Source organism: Cetorhinus maximus, unplaced genomic scaffold (assembly GCF_964194155.1).
Source record: "Cetorhinus maximus unplaced genomic scaffold, sCetMax3.hap1.1 HAP1_SCAFFOLD_410, whole genome shotgun sequence".
NCBI classification, from domain to species: domain Eukaryota; kingdom Metazoa; phylum Chordata; class Chondrichthyes; order Lamniformes; family Cetorhinidae; genus Cetorhinus; species Cetorhinus maximus.
This window is the reverse complement of record NW_027596356.1, coordinates 152,947-172,738: the sequence shown is the minus strand read 5'-3', so window position 1 is coordinate 172,738 and position 19,792 is coordinate 152,947. Positions and strand designations below refer to the sequence as shown.

The following is a 19,792-nucleotide window of genomic DNA, read 5'->3' as shown; positions in this document are numbered from 1 at the left end:
GAGAAGGTGGTGGTGCCTTCTTGAACCGCTGCAGTCCATGTGGTGTAGGTACACCCACAGCACTGTTAGGGAGGGAGTTCCAGGATTTTGACCTAGCGACGGTGAAGGAACGGCTGATATATTTCCAAGTCAGGATGGTGAGTGGCTTGGAGGGGAACTTCCAGGTGGTGGTGTCCCTATGTGTCTGCTGCCCTTGTCCTTGTAGATGGTAGTGGTCGTGGGTTTGGAAGGTGCTGTCTAAGGAGCCTTGCTGAGTTCCTGCAGTGCATCCTGTAGATGGTACACACACTGCTGCTACTGTGCGTCGGTGGTGGAGGGAGTGAATGTTTGTGGATGTGGTGCCAGTCAAGCGGGCTACTTTGTCCTGGATGGTGTCAAACTTCTTGAGTGTGTTGGAGCTGCACTCATCCAGGTAAGTGGGAAGTATTCCATCTCGTTCCTGACTTGTGCCTTGTGGATGGTGGACAGGCTTTGGGGAGTCAGGTGAGTTACTCGTCACACGATTCCCAGCCCCTGACTTGCTCATGCAGCCATAGTATTTATGTGGCTGGTCCAGTTCAGTTTCTGGTCAATGGTAATCCCCAGGATGTTGATTCAGTTAGGGATTCAGTGATGGCAATGCCATTGAATGTCAAGGGGCGATGGTTGGATTCTCTCTTGTTGGAGATGGTCATTGCCTGACACTTGTGTGGCGCGAATGTTATTTGCCACTTGTCAGCCCAAGCCGGATATTGTTCAGGTCTTGCTGCATTTGGACATGGACTGCTTCAGTATCTGAGGAATCGCGAATGGTGCTGAACATTATGCAATGATCAGTGAACATCCCCACTTCTGACCTTAGAATGGAAGGAAGGTCATTGATGAAGCAGCTGAAGACGATTGGGCCGAGAATACTACCCTGAGGAACTCCTGCAGTGATGTCCTGGAGCTGAGATGATTGAACGCCAACCATTCAACAACCACAACCATCTTCCTTTCTGCTAGGTATTACTCCAACCAGTGGAGAGTCTTCCCCCTGATTCTGGATGTACCTGGATGAGCACTTGGCACATCATAACATTCAAGACTATGGGCCAAGTGCTGGTAAATCTGATTAGGTAGGTAGGTCAGATGTTTCTCATGTCAGTGCAGACTCGATGGGCCGAAGGGCCTCTTCTGCACTGTGTGATTCTGTGATTCCCAATGACTCGAGTTTTGCTAGGGATCCTTGATGCCATACTCGGTCAAATGCTGCCTTGTTGTCAAGGATTGCAAAGGGATATTAATATCTTAAGTGAATGGGGGAAAACTGTTTTTGTTTCAGATTTCCGACATCCGCAGTATTTTGGCTCCCAGGGTGGGCCCAGCAGAGGAGTGCGCATGCGCGGACCGCCATCTTGCGTTGGTAGGGGGACGTTGCTTCCTATATAAAAGCAAAAAACTGCGGATGCTGGAAATCCAAAACAAAAACACCTGGAAAAACTCAGCAGGTCTGACAGCATCCGTGGAGAGGAACAAAGTTAACATTTCAAGTCCGAATGACCCTTCAACAGAACTGAGTAAAAACAGAAAAGAGGTGAAATATAAGCTGGTTTAAGGGGGGGTGGGGGGTGGGTGGGACAGGTAGAGCTGGATAGAGGGCCAGTGATAGGTGGAGATAACCAAAAGATGTCACAGACAAAAGGTCAAAGAGGTGTTGAAGGTGGTGATATTATCTAAAGGAATGTGCTAATTAAGAGTAGAAAGCAGGACAAGCAAGGTGCAGATAGCCCTAGTGGGGGTTGGGGGGAAGGAATCGAAATAGGCTAAAAGGTAGAGATAAAACAGTGGATGGAAATACATTTAAAAATAATGGAAATCGGTGGGAAAAGAAAAATCTATATAAATTATTGGAAAAAACAAAGAGGGGGAAGAAACGGAAAGGGGGTGGGGATGGAGGAGAGAGTTCAAGATCTAAAATCGTTGAACTCAACATTCAGCCCAGAAGGCTGTAAAGTGCCTAGTCGGAAGATGAGGTGCTGTTCCTCCAGTTTGCATTGAGCTTCACTGGAACAATGCAGCAAGCCAAGGACGGACATGTGGGCAAGAGAGCAGGGTGGAGTGTTGAAATGGCAAGTGACTGGGAGGGGTAGGACGCTGCTTCCGGTCCTCACGCGCTCTCGATGCTATTTCCGGTCCCTCCTCCCTGACGATCTTCCCAGTTGTTTCGCCCCGCCCCTATTCCTGACGTTTCCCCGGTTCTTTCCCCGCCCCTTCTCTCTATGACGCCCCTTCCGGTTCCTCCCCCCTCTCTGACGCTATTTCCGGATTAAGATGGCGCTGTCAGATGTGCTGAGCTGTTCCCCGTTCGGGCTGAACTCCAAGTCGAGCCCGGGGCTGGAGCCGGGGCTGGGCCTGGGCATGAACCGGAACCTGGGTCTGGATTTCCTCCTCCGCCCGGGAGACGGGGGCGCAGAGGGCGGGAGCGGGGAGAAAATCGAGATTTTACACGGGACAACAACCCTGGGATTCCGGGTAATAGACTTTAGAAAATCCGGACCCCCCCTCCACCCGACCCGGCTCCTCTCAGGGACGGGGAGGGGGGGGGGGCAGGGAGATTTTGGTTTGGGGGGGGGGGTGGGGGGGAGATTTTGGTTTTGGGGGGGTGGGTGGGTGGGGGGGAGATTTTGGTTTTGGGGGGGGGTGGGTGGGAGGGAGATTATGGTGGGGGGAGATTGGGGGGGAGATGGGGGGGTGGGAGGAGGGAGATTTAGGGGGGAGAGAGATTTTGGGGGTGAGGGGGGAGAGAGATTTTGGGGGGGAGGGGGGAGAGAGATTTTGGAGGGGAGAGAGGAGGGAGATTTTGGGGGGGGAGAGAGGAGGGAGATTTTGAGGGGGGAGAGAGGAGGGAGATTTTGAGGGGGGGAGAGAGGAGGGAGATTTTGGGGGGGGGAGAGAGGAGGGAGATTTTGGGGGGGGGAGGAGGGAGATTTTGAAGGGGGGGAGAGAGGAGGGAGATTTTGAGGGGGGGAGAGAGGAGGGAGATTTTGGGGGGGAGAGAGGAGGGAGATTTTGAGGGGGGGAGAGAGGAGGGAGATTTTGAGGGGGGGGAGAGGAGGGAGATTTTGAGGGGGGAGAGAGGAGGGAGATTTTGGGGGGGGAGAGAGGAGGGAGATTTTGGGGGGGGAAGGGAGGAGGGAGATTTTGGGGGGGGAGAGAGGAGGGAGATTTTGAGGGGGGGAGAGAGGAGGGAGATTTTGAGGGGGGAGAGAGGAGGGAGATTTTGAGGGGGGAGAGAGGAGGGAGATTTTGGGGGGGGAGAGAGGAGGGAGATTTTGGGGGGGGAGAGAGGAGGGAGATTTTTGGGGGGGAAGGGAGGAGGGAGATTTTTGGGGGGGAAGGGAGGAGGGAGATTTTTGGGGGGGAGGGGGGAGAGAGATTTTGGAGGGTGGGGGGGAGGGGGGAGAGAGATTTTGGAGGGGAGGGGGGAGAGAGATTTTGGAGGGGAGGGGGGAGAGAGGAGGGAGATTTTGGAGGGGAGGGGGGAGAGAGGAGGGAGATTTTGGAGGGGAGGGGGGAGAGAGGAGGGAGATTTTGGGGGGGGAGAGGAGGGAGATTTTGAGGGGGGGAGAGGAGGGAGATTTTGAGGGGGGGAGAGGAGGGAGATTTTGAGGGGGGAGAGAGGAGGGAGATTTTTGGGGGGGGGAGAGAGGAGGGAGATTTTTGGGGGGGGAGAGAGGAGGGAGATTTTGGGGGGAGAGAGAGGAGGGAGATTTTGGGGGGGAGGAGGGAGATTGGGGCGAGGGGGTAAGGAGGAGAGTGATTGGGGGAGGGGGGAAGGAGGAGAGTGTTTGGGGGGAGGGAGATTGGGGGGGAGGGGGAGGGAGATTGGAGGGGAGGGAGGAGGGAGATTGGGGGGGAGGGAGGTGGGGGAGGAGAGGGAGGGAGGGAGGTGGGGGAGAAGGAGGATGAGGAGAGGGAGGTGGGGGAGGAGGAGAGGGGGGAGGGAGGTGGGGGAGAAGGAGGAGGAGAGGGGGGGAGGGAGGTGGGGGAGAAGGAGGAGGAGAGGGGGGGAGGGAGGAAGAAAGGGAGGGAGCCGGGCAGGTGGGGAGGGAGATGGAGGGGAGGACAGGGCAATGGGGATTCAGCTGGAGAGAGATGGTGAGTTTAGAATGCAGGACGGGTTTTGCCATCAGCACTTGAAATCTCCATCACAATCTCTCTCTCTCTGCCCCGCAGTTCGACCATGGGGTGATTGTGGCAGTGGACTCCAGGGCCACCGCCGGCTCTTACGTGGCATCCCAGACGGTGAAGAAGGTGATCGAGATCAACCCCTACCTCCTGGGCACTATGGCGGGCGGTGCTGCCGACTGCAGCTTCTGGGAGAGGCTCCTAGCTCGCCAGTGCCGCATCTACGAGCTGAGGAACAAGGAGAGGATTTCGGTGGCTGCCGCCTCCAAGCTGCTGGCCAACATGGTCTACCAGTACAAGGGCATGGGGCTGTCCATGGGCACCATGATCTGCGGCTGGGACAAGCGTGGGCCAGGTGAGAGACCACGAGGGGGGGGCGCCTGGGTCGGAAATCGGCTTTTTGCTGTCTCTAAGCTCGACCCCTGGTGGCTGGAGGGCTTGTTTGTGAAAAACACGCAGCCTCTGCAGTCGAATAGCCTACCGAAATTACATATGGGTCTTGGGAGGGATAATCGCGGAGGTGTTTGTGTCGTGTGTCTCAATCTGCTCTTACCTTCCCAACCCCCTCTCTCTCTCTCTCTCTCTCTCTCCTCTTCCAGGTCTCTATTACGTCGACAGTGAGGGCAATCGGGTCTCAGGGCAGGTCTTCTCAGTGGGCTCGGGCTCGGTGTATGCATATGGTGTGCTGGACCGAGGCTATCGACACGACATGAGCCCCGTGGAGGCCTATGAGCTGGCCAAGCAAGCCATCTACCATGCCACCTACCGGGATGCCTACTCGGGAGGAATAGTCAGCCTCTACCATGTCAAGGAGACCGGCTGGGTGCGCATCTGCCGAGATGACGTCATGGATCTTCATCAGAAGTACAAACGGGAATGTGACTAGCCTGCATCTGGGGCCAGGTGGGGGGATGGGTCAGCCTCAGGTGTCGTTATACCCAAGATTCGGTGGGGGTGGGGGGAGAGAGGTGTGCATTTGGCAACGATGGATCCGTGGAATTTCTCTCCAACCTTCTGCATTCGCTGTTTGCAGCTGTTCGACTGTGGGAGGGTGACAGGAGGATTAGTAAGTGGGTAGTGGGCAAATGCGGTCTCTCATGTCCCTTTGTACCCCACTCCTGCGACCCAGCTGTCAATGAAGTGTGGGAGCGGGAGTTTGGGTTGGGAATGGCAATGGATCTGAGTGAAGATAGGCAGGCAGTGAGGGGGGAGATGTTTCTGCAATGTATTTCTTTGGGGAGAGGCATGAGATCCATTAAACCAAGACTTGGGCATTTACCAGTCATTTCCTCCCACCTTCCCACATTAACGTTGACCTTTCGTAGTTGTGTTTTCTTGTTTTGAATGACCAATAAACTGTTGCATTTAATTCTCTGCTGGTGTCCAGGTCCAGTTTCTCCATCTTGGAATTCTGGACCTGCCCTTGTATTTATATCACAACTTCAACAGTGCAAAACAAATGTCCCCAGGTGCTCCACGGGAATAGTAAACCAGAAATAATTCGGACACTAGAGAGAGTGTAGAGGGGATTTACCAGGATGTTGCCTGGGCTGGTAGTTATGAGGAGAGATTGGATAGACTGGGGTTATTTTCCTTGGAGCAGAGGAGATTGAGGGGGGACTTGATTGAGGTGTATAAAATGAGGAGGGGCTTAGATAGGGTAGACAGGAAGGAACTTTTCCCCTTGGCGGAGGGATCAATAACCAGGGGACACAGATTTAAAGTAAGGGGCAGGAGGTTTAGAGGGGGTGTGAGGAAGACTTTTTTCACCCAGAGGGTAGTGGGAATCTGGAACTCTCTGCCTGAAAGGGTGGTAGAGGCCGAAACCCTCATAACATTGAAGAAGTATTTGTATGTGCACTTGCGATGCCATGGGCCTAGTGCTGGAAAATGGGATTAGAATAGTTAGGTACTTGTTTGACTGGCGCAGTCTCGATGGGCCGAAGGGCCTTTTTCTGTGCTGTAGACCTCTATGACTCCACACTGAGCCACAGGAGGAGATGTTAATGACATGCGACTAAAACCTCGGATACAGAGGTTGGTTTTAAGGCATGTCTTAGAGGGGAGAGAGCGAGAAAGACGAGGATCAGCGAGGGAAACCCAGGCCGCAGAATGCACAGCCACCAATGGCGGGGTGATTAAAAATGGATGAACAAGAGGCCAGATTTGGAGGAGTGCAGAGATCTCAGCGAATTGTGAGGGCCCCCAGGAGCTAACGGAGACTGAGAGGGTTGTGGAGGCTGGAGGCGGTGGAGAGTGAGAGAGTTGTATGGTCTGCTAGTTTCTGGAATATACACGGGGGCTGCCATTCTCTATAATGTAGACGGGGGCTGACATTCTCTATTATACACAGGGGCTGCTCGTCTCTACAATATACACGGGGGCAGCTCTTCCCTACAATATACACGGGGGCAGCTATTCTCTATAATGTACACGGGAGCTGCTATTCTCTATAATGTACACAGGGACTGCTATTCTTTATAATATACGCAGGAGCTGCTATTCTCTAATATACATGGCGACTGCTATTCTCTATAATATACATGGGGGCTGCTATTCTCTGTCACATACATGGGGGCTGCTATTCTCTATAATATACACGGGGGCTGCTATTCTCTATAATGTACAGGGGGCTGCTAGTCTCTATAGTATACACACGAGCTGCTTCTCCCTATAATATACAGGGGGGCTACTATTTTCTGTAATATACTTGGGAGCTGCTATTCTCTATAATATACACGGGGGCTGCTAGTCTCCATAATGCACACGGGGACAGCTAATCTCTATAATGTACACAAGGGCTGCTATTCTCTATAATATAGAGATGGGCAGCTATTCTCTAAAATATACACGGGGGTGCCTATTCTCTATAATATACATGGGGACTGCTATTCTCTACAATATACTCGGGGGTGCCTATTCTCTATATTATACATGGGGGCTGCTATTCTCTATAATATACGCGGGGCGGCTATTCTCTATAATGTACACAGGGACTGCTATTCTCTATAATATACACGGGGGCTGCTATTCTCTATAATGTACACGGGGGCTGCTATTCTCTATAATGTACACGGGGGCAGCTATTCTGTATAATGTACACAGGGACTGCTATTCTCTATAGTGTACACAGGGACTGCTATTCTTTATCATATACACAGGTGCTGCTATTCTCTAATATACATGGCGACTGCTATTCTCTAATATACATAGCGACTGCTAATCCCTATAATAAACACAAGGGCTGCGATTCTCTCCAATGTACACGCGAACTACTATTCACCATAATATACACGGGGACTCTATTCTCTATAATGTACAGGGGAACTGCTATTCTCTATACTGTACAATGGGACGGCTATTCTGTATAATGTACACGGTGCTGCTATTCTCTATAACATGCACATGGGCTGCTATTCCCTATAGTGTACACAGGGACTGCTATTCTCTCTAATATACATGGGAGCTGCTATTCTCTAATATACATGGCGACTGCTATTCTCTATAATTTACACGGGGGCTGCTAGTCTGTATAATGCACACAGGGAGGCTATTCTCTAAAATGTATACGGGGACAGCTATTCTCTGTCATGTACACGGGAGCAGTTATTCTGTATAATGTACACAGGGACTGCAACTCTTTATAATATACACGGGAGCTGCTATTCTCTAATACACATGGCGACTGCTATTCTCTACAATATACACAGGGGCTGCTATTCTCTAAAATATACACGGGGGTACCCATTCTCTATAATATACATGGGGACTGCTATTCTCTATAATATACATGGGAACTGCTATTCTGTACAATATACATGGGGGCTGCTATTCACTACAATGTACATGGGGACTGCAATGTCTACAATATTCACAGGGGGTGCTTTTCTTCACAATATACACGGGGACTGCTATGCTCTACGATATACACGGGGGCTGCTATTCTCTACAATATACATGGGGGCTGCTATTCTCTAACATACATGGGGTCTGCTATTCTCTACAATATACACGAGGGCTGCTTCTCTCTATAATATACAGGGGGGCTACTCTTCTCTATAATGTACAGGGGGACTGCTAGTCTCTGTAATATACATAAGGGCTGCTTCTCTCTATAATATACACGGGGGCTACTATTCTCTATAATATACTTGGGAGCTGGTATTCTCTATAATATACACGGGGGCTGCTATTCTCTATAAGGTACAAAGGGGTGCTATTCTCTATAACGTACAGGTGGGCTACTAGTCTCTAATTAAACATAAGGGCTGCTATTCTCTATAATATACACAGGAGCAGCTATTCTCTCTAATATACAGGGGAGCTGCCATTCTCTATAATGTACACGGGGACTGCTATTCTCTATAATGTACAGGGTGTCCGCTAGTTGCTGTAATATACACAAGGGCTGCTATTCCCTACGAAATACAGGGGGGCTGCTAGTCTCTATAATATACACAGTGACTGCTCATCTCTATAATATACAGGGGAGCTGCTATTCTTTATAATATACACAGGGGCTGCTATTCTCTACAATGTACATGGGAGCTGCTATCCTCTATCATGTACACGGTAGCAGCTATTCTCTATAATGTACACAAAGACTGATATTCTTTATAATATGCACGGGAGCTGCTATTCTCTATAATATACATGGGGACTGCTATTCTCCACAATATACACGGGTTGCTATTCTTCACAATATACACAGGGGCTGCTATTCTCTATAATGTACATGGGGCCTACTATTCTCTACAATATACTCGGGGGCTGCTATTCTCTGTAATGTACACAGGAACTGCTATTCTCCATAATGTACACAGGGGTGGCTATTCTCTACAATGTATACGGGGACAGCTATTCTCTACGATGTACACAGGAGCTGCTATTCTCCATAATGTACATGGGAGCAGCTATTCTCTATAATGTACACAGGGACTGCTATTCTCTATAATGTATACGAGGACTGCTATTCTCTATAATGTACACGGTGCTGCTATTCTCTATAATGTACGGGGGACTGCTATTCTCTATAATATACAATGGGACGGCTACTCTCTATAATGTACACGGTGCTGCTATTCTCTATAATATAAACAGGGGCTGCTATTCTCTATAATATACAATGGGATGGCTACTCTCTATAATGTACACGGTGCTGCTATTCTCTATAATATAAACAGGGGCTGCTATTCTCTATAATATACAGGGGGGCTGCTATTCTCCATAATATACACAGGGACTGCTATTCTCTATAATGTACACAGGAGCTGCTATTCTCCATAATGTACACAGGGACTGCTATTCTCTATAATATACACGGGGACTGCTATTCTCTATAATGTACACGGTGCTGCTATTCTCTATAATATAAACAGGGGCTACTATTCCCTATAGTGTACACAGGGACTGCTACTCTTTATAACATACACGGTGGCTGCTATTCTCTAATATACATGGTGACTGCTATTCTCTATAATGTACACAGGGACGACTATTCTCTATAATATACAGGGGAGCTGCTATTCTCTATAATAAACGCGGGGCCAGCTATTCTCTATAATGTACACAGGGACTGCTATTCTCTATAATGTATACAGGGACTGCTATTCTCTATAATGTACACAGGGACTGCTATTCTCTATAATGTACATGGGGCCTGCTATTCTCTACAATATACACAGGGGCTGCTATTCTCTAAAATATACATGGCAACTGCTATTCTTTATAATATACACGGGAGTTGCTATTCTGTACAATATGCACAGGGCCTGCTATTCTCTACAATATACACGGGGGCTGCTATTCTCTACAATATACACAGGGGCTGCTATTCTCCACAATATACACGGGAGCTGCTATTCTCTACAATATACACGGGAGCTGCTATTCTCTACAATATACACGGGGGCTGCTATTCTCTGTAACATACACGGGGGTTGCTATTCTCGACAATATACACAGGGGGTACTATTCTCTATAATGTACATGGGAGCAGCTATTCTCTGTCATGTACACGGGAGCAGTTATTCTCTATAATGTACACAGGGACTGCAACACTTTATAAGATACACGGGAGCTGCTATTCTCTACAATATACACGGGCTGCTATTCTCTACAATATACACAGGGGCTGCTATTCTCTAAAATATACATGGCGACTGCTATTCTTTATAATATACACGGGAGTTGCTATTCTGTACAATATACACGGGGGCTGCTATTCACTACAATGTACATGGGGACTGCAATGTCTACAATATTCACGGTGGCTGCTTTTCTCCACAATATACACGGGGGCTGCTATTCTCTATAATGTACACAGGGACTGCTATGCTCTATAATGTACACGGGAGCAGCTATTCTCTATAATGTACACGGGAGCAGCTATTCTCTATAATGTACACGGGGACTGCTATTCTCTATAATGTACAGGGTGACCGCTAGTCGCTGTAATATACACAAGGGCTGCTATTCCCTACGATATACAGGGGGGCTGCTAGTCTCTATAATATACACTGTGGCTGCTAATCTCTATAATATACAGGGGAGCTGCTATTCTCTATAATATACACAGGGGCTGCTATTCTCTACAATGTACACGGGAGCAGCTAGTCTCTATAATGAACACAAGGACTAATATTCTTCATAATATACATGGGAGCTGCTATTCTCTGTAATATACACTGGGGTCGCTCATATCTATAATATACACGGGAGCCGCTATTCTCTATAATATACATGGGGACTGCTATGCTCTATAATATACATGGGGCCTGCTATTCTCTACAATATGCACAGGGCCTGCTATTCTCTACAATATACACGGGGGCTGCTATTCTCTACAATATACACGGGGGCTGCTATTCTCTACAATATACACAGGGGCTGCTATTCTCCACAATATACACGGGGGCTGCTATTCTCTATAATGTACATGGGGCCTGCTATTCTCTACAATATACACGGGAGCTGCTATTCTCTACAATATACACGGGGGCTGCTATTCTCTGTAACATACACGGGGGTTGCTATTCTCGACAATATACACAGGGGGTACTATTCTCTCCAATGTACAAGGGGACTACTATTCACCATAATGTGCACAGGGACTGCTATTCTCTATAATATACACGGGGGGCTGCTATTCTCTATAATATACACGGGGACTGTTAGTCGCTATAATGTGCACAGGGGTGGTTATTCTCTATAATGTATACGGGGACAGCTATTCTCTACGATGTACACAGGATGTGCTATTCTCCAAAATGTACATGGAAGCAGCTATTCTCTATAATGTACACAGGGACTGCTATTCTCTATAATGTATACGAGGACTGCTATTCTCTATAATGTGCAGGGGGACTGCTATTCTCTATAATATACATGGGACGGCTACTCTCTATAATGTACACGGTGCTGCTATTCTCTATAATATAAACAGGGGCTGCTATTCCCTATAGTGTACACAGGGACTGCTACTCTTTATAATATACACGGGAGCTGCTATTCTCTAATATACATGGTGACTGCTATTCTCTATAATACACGCGGGGCCGGCTATTCTCTATAATGTACACAGGGACTGCTATTCTCTATAATGTACACAGGAGCTGCTATTCTCCATAATGTACACAGGGACTGCTATTCTCTATAATATACACGGGGACTGCTATTCTCTATAATATACACGGGGGCTGCTATTCTCTACAATATACACAGGGGGTACTATTCTCTATAATGTACATGGTAGCAGCTATTCTCTCATGTACATGGGAGCAGCTCTTCTCTATAATGTACACGGGAGCAGCTATTCTCTATAATGTACACAGGGACCTCAACTCTTTATAATATACACGGGAGCTGCTATTCTCTAATATACATGGCGACTGCTATTCTCTACAATATACACAGGTGTTGATATTCTCTAAAATATACACCGGGGTGCCTATTCTCTATAATATACATGGGGACTGCTATTCTCTATAATATACACGGGAGCTGCTATTCTCTAAAATATACACGGTCGTTGCTATTCTCTACAATATACACGGGAGCTGCTATTCTCTACAATATACACGGGGACTGCTATTCTCTATAATATACATGGGGACTGCTATTCTCTATAATATACGTGGGAGCTGCTATTCTCTATAATATACACGGGGGCTGCTATTCTCTATAATGCACAGGGGGGCTGCTAGTTTCTGTAATTAAACATAAGGGCTGCTATTCTCTATAATATACTTGGGAGCTGCTATTCTCTATAATATACATGGGGACTGCTATTCTCTATAATATACTTGGGAGCTGCTTTTCTCTATAATACACAGGGGAGCTGCTATTCTCTATAATGTACACGGGAGCAGCTATTCTCTATAATGTACACGGGAGCAGCTATTCTCTATAATGTACACGGGGACTGCTATTCTCTATAATGTACAGGGTGACCGCTAGTCGCTGTAATATACACAAGGGCTGCTATTCCCTACGAAATACAGGGGGGCTGCTAGTCTCTATAATGAACACAAGGACTAATATTCTTCATAATATACATGGGAGCTGCTATTCTCTGTAATATACACTGGGGTTGCTAATATCTATAATATACACGGGGACTGCTATGCTCTACAATATACATGGGGCCTGCTATTCTCTACAATACACACAGGGGCTGCTATTCTCTGTAACATACACGGGGGCTGCTATTCTCGAACATACACGGGGATTGCTATTCTCTACAATATACACGGGGGCTGCTTCTGTCTATAATATACACGGGGGCTACTCTTCTCTGTAATGTAGAGGGGGACTGCTAGTCTCTGTAATATATATAAGGGTTGCTATTCTCTATAATGTACAGGAGGCTGCTAGTCTGTATAATATACACACGGGCTGCTTCTCTCTATAATATACACGGGGGCTACTATTATCTATAATATACTTGGGAGCTGCTATTCTCTATAATATACTTGGGAGCTGCTATTCTCGATAATGAACACAGGGACTGCTATTCTCTATAATATACACGGGGACTGCTATTCTCTATAATGTATACTGGAGCTGCTATTCTCTATAATATACACGGGGACTGCTATTCTCTATAATATACACGGGGACTGCTATTCTCTATAATATACACGTGGACTGCTATTCTCTATAATATACACGGGGACTGCTATTCTCTATAATGTATACTGGAGCTGCTATTCTCTATAATATACATGGGGACTGCTATTCTCTATAATATACACGGGGACTGCTATTCTCTACAATATACACAGGGGCTGCTATTCTCTATAATATACACGGGGACTGCTATTCTCTATAACGTATACTGGAGCTTCTATTCTCTATAATATACACGGGGTCTGCTATTGTATCTATTGTACAATGGGATGGCTATTCTCTATAATGTACACAGGGACTGCCCTCTTTATAATATACACGGGAGCTGCTATTCTCTCATATACATGGCGACTGCTATTCTCTATAATATAGAGGGGGGCTGCTATTCTCTAAAATATACATGGGGTGGCTATACTCTATAATATACATTGGGGCTGCTATTCTCCATAACGTAAAGGGGGGCTGCTATTCTCTGTAACATACACAGGGGTTGCTGATCTCTACAATATACACGGGGGCTGCTTCTCTCTATAATATACATGGGGCTACTGTTCTCTATATCGTACAGGGGGACTGCTAGTCTCTGTAATAACATAAGGGCTGCTATTCTCTATAATGTTCAGGGGGCTGCTATTCTCTACAATATACACGGGGGCTGCTATTCTCTGTCACATACACGGGGTCTGCTATTATCTATAATATACACGGGGGCAGCTATTCTCTATAATGTACATGTGGGCTGCTATTCTCTACAATATACATGGGGGCTGCTATTCTCTACAATATACATGGGGGCTGCTATTCTCTGTCACATACACGGGGGCTTCTATTCTCTACAATATACACGGGGGCTGCTTCTCTATAATATACACAGGGGCTACTCTTCTCTATAATATACATGGGGGCTGCTAGTCTCCATAATGCACACGGGGACAGCTATTCTCTATAATGTACACAAGGGCTGCGATTCTCTCTGATGTACACGGGGACTGCTATTCACCATAATATACACAGGGGCTGCTATTCGCTAGAGTGTACACGGGGGCGACTATTCTCTATAGTGTACACAGGAGCTGCTATTCTCCATAATGTACATGGGAGCAGGTATTCTCTATAACGTACACAGGGACTGCTATTCTCCATAATATACACAGGGACTGCTATTCTCCATAATATACACGGGGGCTGCTATTCTCTATAATGTATACGGGGCTGCTATTCTCTATATTGTACAATGGGACGGCTATTCTCTACAATGTACATGGTGCTGCTATTCCCTAGAATATACACAGGGGCTGCTATTCTCTATAATGTACACGGGAGCTGCTATTCTCTATAATGAACACAGGGACTCTATTCTTTGTAATATACATAGGAGCTGCTATTCTCTAATATACATGGCGACTGCTATTCTCTATTATATAGAAGTGGGCTGCTATTCTCTAAAATATACACGGGGTGGCTATTCTCTATAATATACATGAGGGCTGCTATTCCCTATAATATATACCGGGGCTACTATTCTCTACAATATACACAAGGGCTGCGATTCTCTCTAATGTACACGGGGGCTGCGATTCTCTCTAATGTACACGGGGACTGCTATTCACCATAATGTACACGGGGGCTGCGATTCTCTCTAATGTACACGGGGGCTGCGATTCTCTCTAATGTACACGGGGACTGCTATTCACCATAATGTACACGGGGGCGGCTATTCTCTATAATATACACGGGGGTTGCTGATCTCTATAAAAACACAGGAGCTGTTATTCTCTATATTATATAAGGGGACTGCTATTCTCTATAATATACATGGAGACTGCTATTCTCTACAATATACACGGGGATTGCTATTCTCTTTAATGTACATGGGGACTGCTATTCTCTACAATATCCATGGGGGTTCCTTCTCTCTATAATATGCACGGGGGCTACTCTTCTCTATAATGTACAGGGGGACTGCTAGTCTCTGTAATATAGACACGAGCTGCTTCTCTCTATAATATACTCGGGAGCTGCTATTCTCTATAATATACATGCGGGCTGCTATTCTCTATAATGTACACGGGGGCTGCTATTCTCTATAATGTACAGGGGGACTTCTAGTCTCTGTAATATACATAAGGGCTGCTATTCTCTATAATGTACAGGGGGCTGCTAGTCTCTATAATATAGCAACGAGCTGCTTCTCTCTGTAATATACATGCGGGCTGCTATTCTCTATAATGTACACGGGAGCTGCTATTCTATGTAATGTAGAGGGGGACTGCTGGTCTCTGTAATATACATAAGGGCTGCAATTCTCCAAATTGTACACGGGAACTGCTATTCTCTATAATGTACACGAGAGCTGCAATTCTTTATAATATACATGGTGACTGCTATTCTCTATAATATACATGGTGACTGCTATTCTCTATAATATACATGCGGGCTGCTATTCTCTATAATGTACACGGGGGCTGCTATTCTCTATAATGTACAGGGGGACTTCTAGTCTCTGTAATATACATAAGGGCTGCTATTCTCTATAATGTACAGGGGGCTGCTAGTCTCTATAATATAGCAACGAGCTGCTTCTCTCTGTAATATACATGCGGGCTGCTATTCTCTATAATGTACACGGGAGCTGCTATTCTATGTAATGTAGAGGGGGACTGCTGGTCTCTGTAATATACATAAGGGCTGCAATTCTCCAAATTGTACACGGGAACTGCTATTCTCTATAATGTACACGAGAGCTGCAATTCTTTATAATATACATGGTGACTGCTATTCTCTATAATATACATGGTGACTGCTATTCTCTATAATATACATGGGGACTGCTATTCTCTATAATGTACAGGGTGACCGCTAGTCGCTGTAATATACACAAGGGCTGCTATTCCCCATTAAATACAGGGGTGCTGCTAGTCTCTATAATATACACAGGGGCTGATAATCTCTATAACATACAGGGGTGCTGCTATTTCCTATAATATATGAGGACTGCTATTCTCTATAATATACACGGGGATTGCTATTCTCTATAATATACACGGGGATTGCTATTCTCTATAATATACACGGGGATTGCTATTCTCTATAATATACATGGGGGCTACTCTTCTCTACAATATACACGAGGGCTGCTTCTATCTATAATATGCACGGGGGCTACTCTTCTCTATAATGTACAGGGGGACTGCTAGTCTCTGTAATATAGACACGGGCTGCTTCTCTCTAATATACTTGGGAGCTGCTATTCTCTATAATATACATGCGGGCTGCTATTCTCTATAATGTACAGGGGGACTGCTATTCTTTATAATATACATAAGGGCTCCAATTCTCTATACTGTACACGGGAACTGCTATTCTCTATAATATACACGAGAGCTGCAATTCTCTATAATATACAGGGGGGCAGCTATTCTCTATAATATACAGGGGGGCAGCTATTCTCTATAATATACAGGGGGGCAGCTATTCTCTATAATATACAGGGGGGCAGCTATTCTCTATAATATACAGGGGGGCAGCTATTCTCTATAATATACAGGGGGGCAGCTATTCTCTATAATATACAGGGGGGCAGCTATTCTCTATAATATACAGGGGGGCAGCTATTCTCTATGATGTACACAAAGGCTGTTATTCTCTATAATGTACAGGGAGACTGCTGTTCTCTCTAAAATATACATGGGGGCTGCTCGTCTCCATAATATATATGGGGACTGCTACTCTCTGTAATACACAGGGAGACTGCTATTCTCTATAATATACGGGGAGTTCATGGTCTGAAGTTGTTGAACTCAATGTTAAGTCCGGAAGGCTGTAAAGTGCCTAGTCGGAAGATGAGGTGCTGTTCTTCCAGTTTGTGCTGGGCTTCACTGGAACATTGCAGCAGGCCAAGGACGGACATGTGGGCATGAGAGCAGGGGGGAGTGTTGAAATGGCAAGCGACAGGGAGGTCTGGGTCACGCTTGAGGCCTGAGCAAAGGCATTCCGCAAAGCGGTCGCCCAGTCTGCGTTTCGTCTCCCCAATTGGGAATCGCGAGTACAGTGGACTCGAAAAGGAGTGTTTGGGCCCTTGGACGGTGAGAAAGGAGGAAATGAAGGGGCAGGTGTTGCACCTTCTGCGATTGCATGGGAAGGTGCCTTGGGAAGGGGATGAGGAGGAGTGGACCAAGGGGTCATGGAGGGAACGATCCCTATGGAGCGCTGGCAGGAGGAGTGAAGGGAAGATGTGTTTGGTGGTGGCATCATGCTGCAGCTGGCAGAAATGGTGGACGATGATCCTTTTAACGCAGAGGCTGCTGGGGTGAAAAGTGAGGACAAGGGGGACCCTATCATGGTTGTGGGAGGGAGAGGAAGGGGTGAGGGCAGAGGTGCGGGAGATGGGTCGGACACGGTGATGCCCTGTGAGCCACAGTTGGGGGATCCCTCGGTTAAGGAAAGAGGAAGACATGTCAGGAGCACCGTTTTGGAAGGTAGCATCATTGGAACAAACGTGACGGATGCAGAGGAACTGAGAGAATGGGATGGAGTCCTTACAGGAAGCAGAATGTGAGGAGCTGTTGTCGAAGTAGATGTGGGAGTCCATAAGGCCATAAGATTTAGGAGGAAATGTGGGCCATTCAGCCCATCAGGTCTGCTCCGCCATTCAATGAGATCGTGGCTGATCTGATAATCCTCAACTCTACTTCCCTGCCTTTTCCCCATAACCCTTGATTCTCTTACTGATTAAAAATCTGTCTATCTCAGCCTTGAAATATTTAACGGCCCGCCCTCTACAGTCCTCTGCGGTAAAGAATTCCACAGATTGACTGCCCTCTGAGAGAAGAAATTCCTCCACATCTTGGTTTTAAGTGGGGGCTCCCTTACTCTGAGAGTATGCCCTCTGGTCCTAGGCACTCCCACAAGGGGAAATAACCTCTCAGCATCTACCCTGTCAATCTCCCTTAGAATCTTATGTTTCAATAAGGTCACCTCTCATTCTTCTAAACTCCAATGAGTACAGGCCCAACCTACACAACCTCTCCTCAGAAGGAAATCCCTCCATAACCAGGATCAGCCTAGTGAACCTTCTATGGACTGCCTCCAATGCCAAAATTCCTTAGATAAGGGGAACAAAACTGTTCACTGTATTCTAAGTGTGGTCTAACTGGTGCCTTGTATAGTTTTAGCAAGACTTCCCTATTTTTATACTCCATTCCCTTTGAAATGAAGTCCAACATTCCATTTGCCTTACCTATTACCTGCTGAACTTGTATGCTAGCTTTTTGTGATTCATGCACAAGGACTCCCAAATCCCTCTGTGCTGCAGCTTTCTGCAGTCTCTCTCCATTTAAATAATATTCAACTCCTCTATTCTTCCTGCCAAAGTGCATAACCTCATATCTTCCCACATTATATTCCATCTGCCAAGTTTTTGCCCACACACTTAACCTGTCTATATCCCTCTGTAGACTCCTTGTGTCATCCTCGCCACTTGCCTTCCCACCTATTTTTGTGTCATCCACAAACTTGGCGATAGTACATTCACTTCCCTCATCTAAGTCATTCACATATATTGTCAATATTTGAGGCTCCAGCACTGATCCCTGTGGCAATCCATTAGTTACAGGTTGTCATTGTGAAAATGCCCCCCTTATCCCAACTTTCATCCCAACTCTCTGTCTTCTGTTAGTTAGCCAATCCTCTATCCATGCTAATATACTACCCCAAACACCATGGGCTCTTATCTTACTAAGTAGCCTTATGTGCTGTACCTTATCGAACTCCTTTTGGAAATCCAAATATATTACATACTGGTTCTCCTTTATCAATCCTGCTTATTATCTCCTCAAAGAATTCTAATAAATTTGTTAGGCATAACTTCCCCTTCATGAAGCCATGCTGACTCTGCTTGATTAGATTATATATTTCTAAATGCTCTGCTATTAAATCCTTTATAATAAACTCCAATATTTTCCCAATGACAGATGTTAAGCTAACTGGCCAATTGTTACCTGTTTTTTGTCTGCCTCCCTTCTTGAATAAAGGTGTTACATTAGCCGTTCTCCAATCGTCTTGGACTTTTCCAGAATCTAAGGTTTCTTGAAAGATTACTACCCGTGCAGCCGCTATCTCTGTAGTTACTTCCTTTAATATCCTAGGATGCAACACATCAGGTCCAAGGGACTTATCGGCCTTTAGCCCCATTAGTTTCCCTGGTACTTTTTCTCTAGTGATAGTTTTCATATTTATTTCCTCCCCCACTTTTGCACCTTTATTATTTAGTATTTTTGGAAGACTGAAGCAAAGTATTTATTCAACTCCTGTGCCATTTTCTGGTTCCCCATTATTATTTCCCCAGCCTTATTCTCTAAGGGGCCTATGTTTGCTTTGGCCTCTCTGTTCCTTTTTATATATTTAAAGAAGCTTTTACTGTCCCTTTTTATATTACTTGCTAGTTTACCCTCAAAGTTTATTTTCTCCCTCTTTATTATTTTTTGGTCATCTATTGTTGGTTTTTAAAACTTTC

At 46.3% G+C, this 19,792-nt stretch overlaps 1 protein-coding gene across 1 annotated transcript; it reads left to right on the top strand.

Annotated features, from left to right (window-relative positions):
* The first annotated feature begins 2,272 nt into the window (after window positions 1-2,272).
* LOC144673618 (proteasome subunit beta type-5-like) lies at window positions 2,273-5,523 on the top strand. Its single transcript, XM_078535366.1, has 3 exons — window positions 2,273-2,493; window positions 4,198-4,504; window positions 4,749-5,523. The coding sequence occupies exons 1-3, from the start codon at window positions 2,293-2,295 to the stop codon at window positions 5,033-5,035; spliced, it is 795 nt and encodes a 264-aa protein (XP_078391492.1). The 5' UTR covers window positions 2,273-2,292; the 3' UTR covers window positions 5,036-5,523.
* Window positions 5,524-19,792: the final 14,269 nt, after the last annotated feature.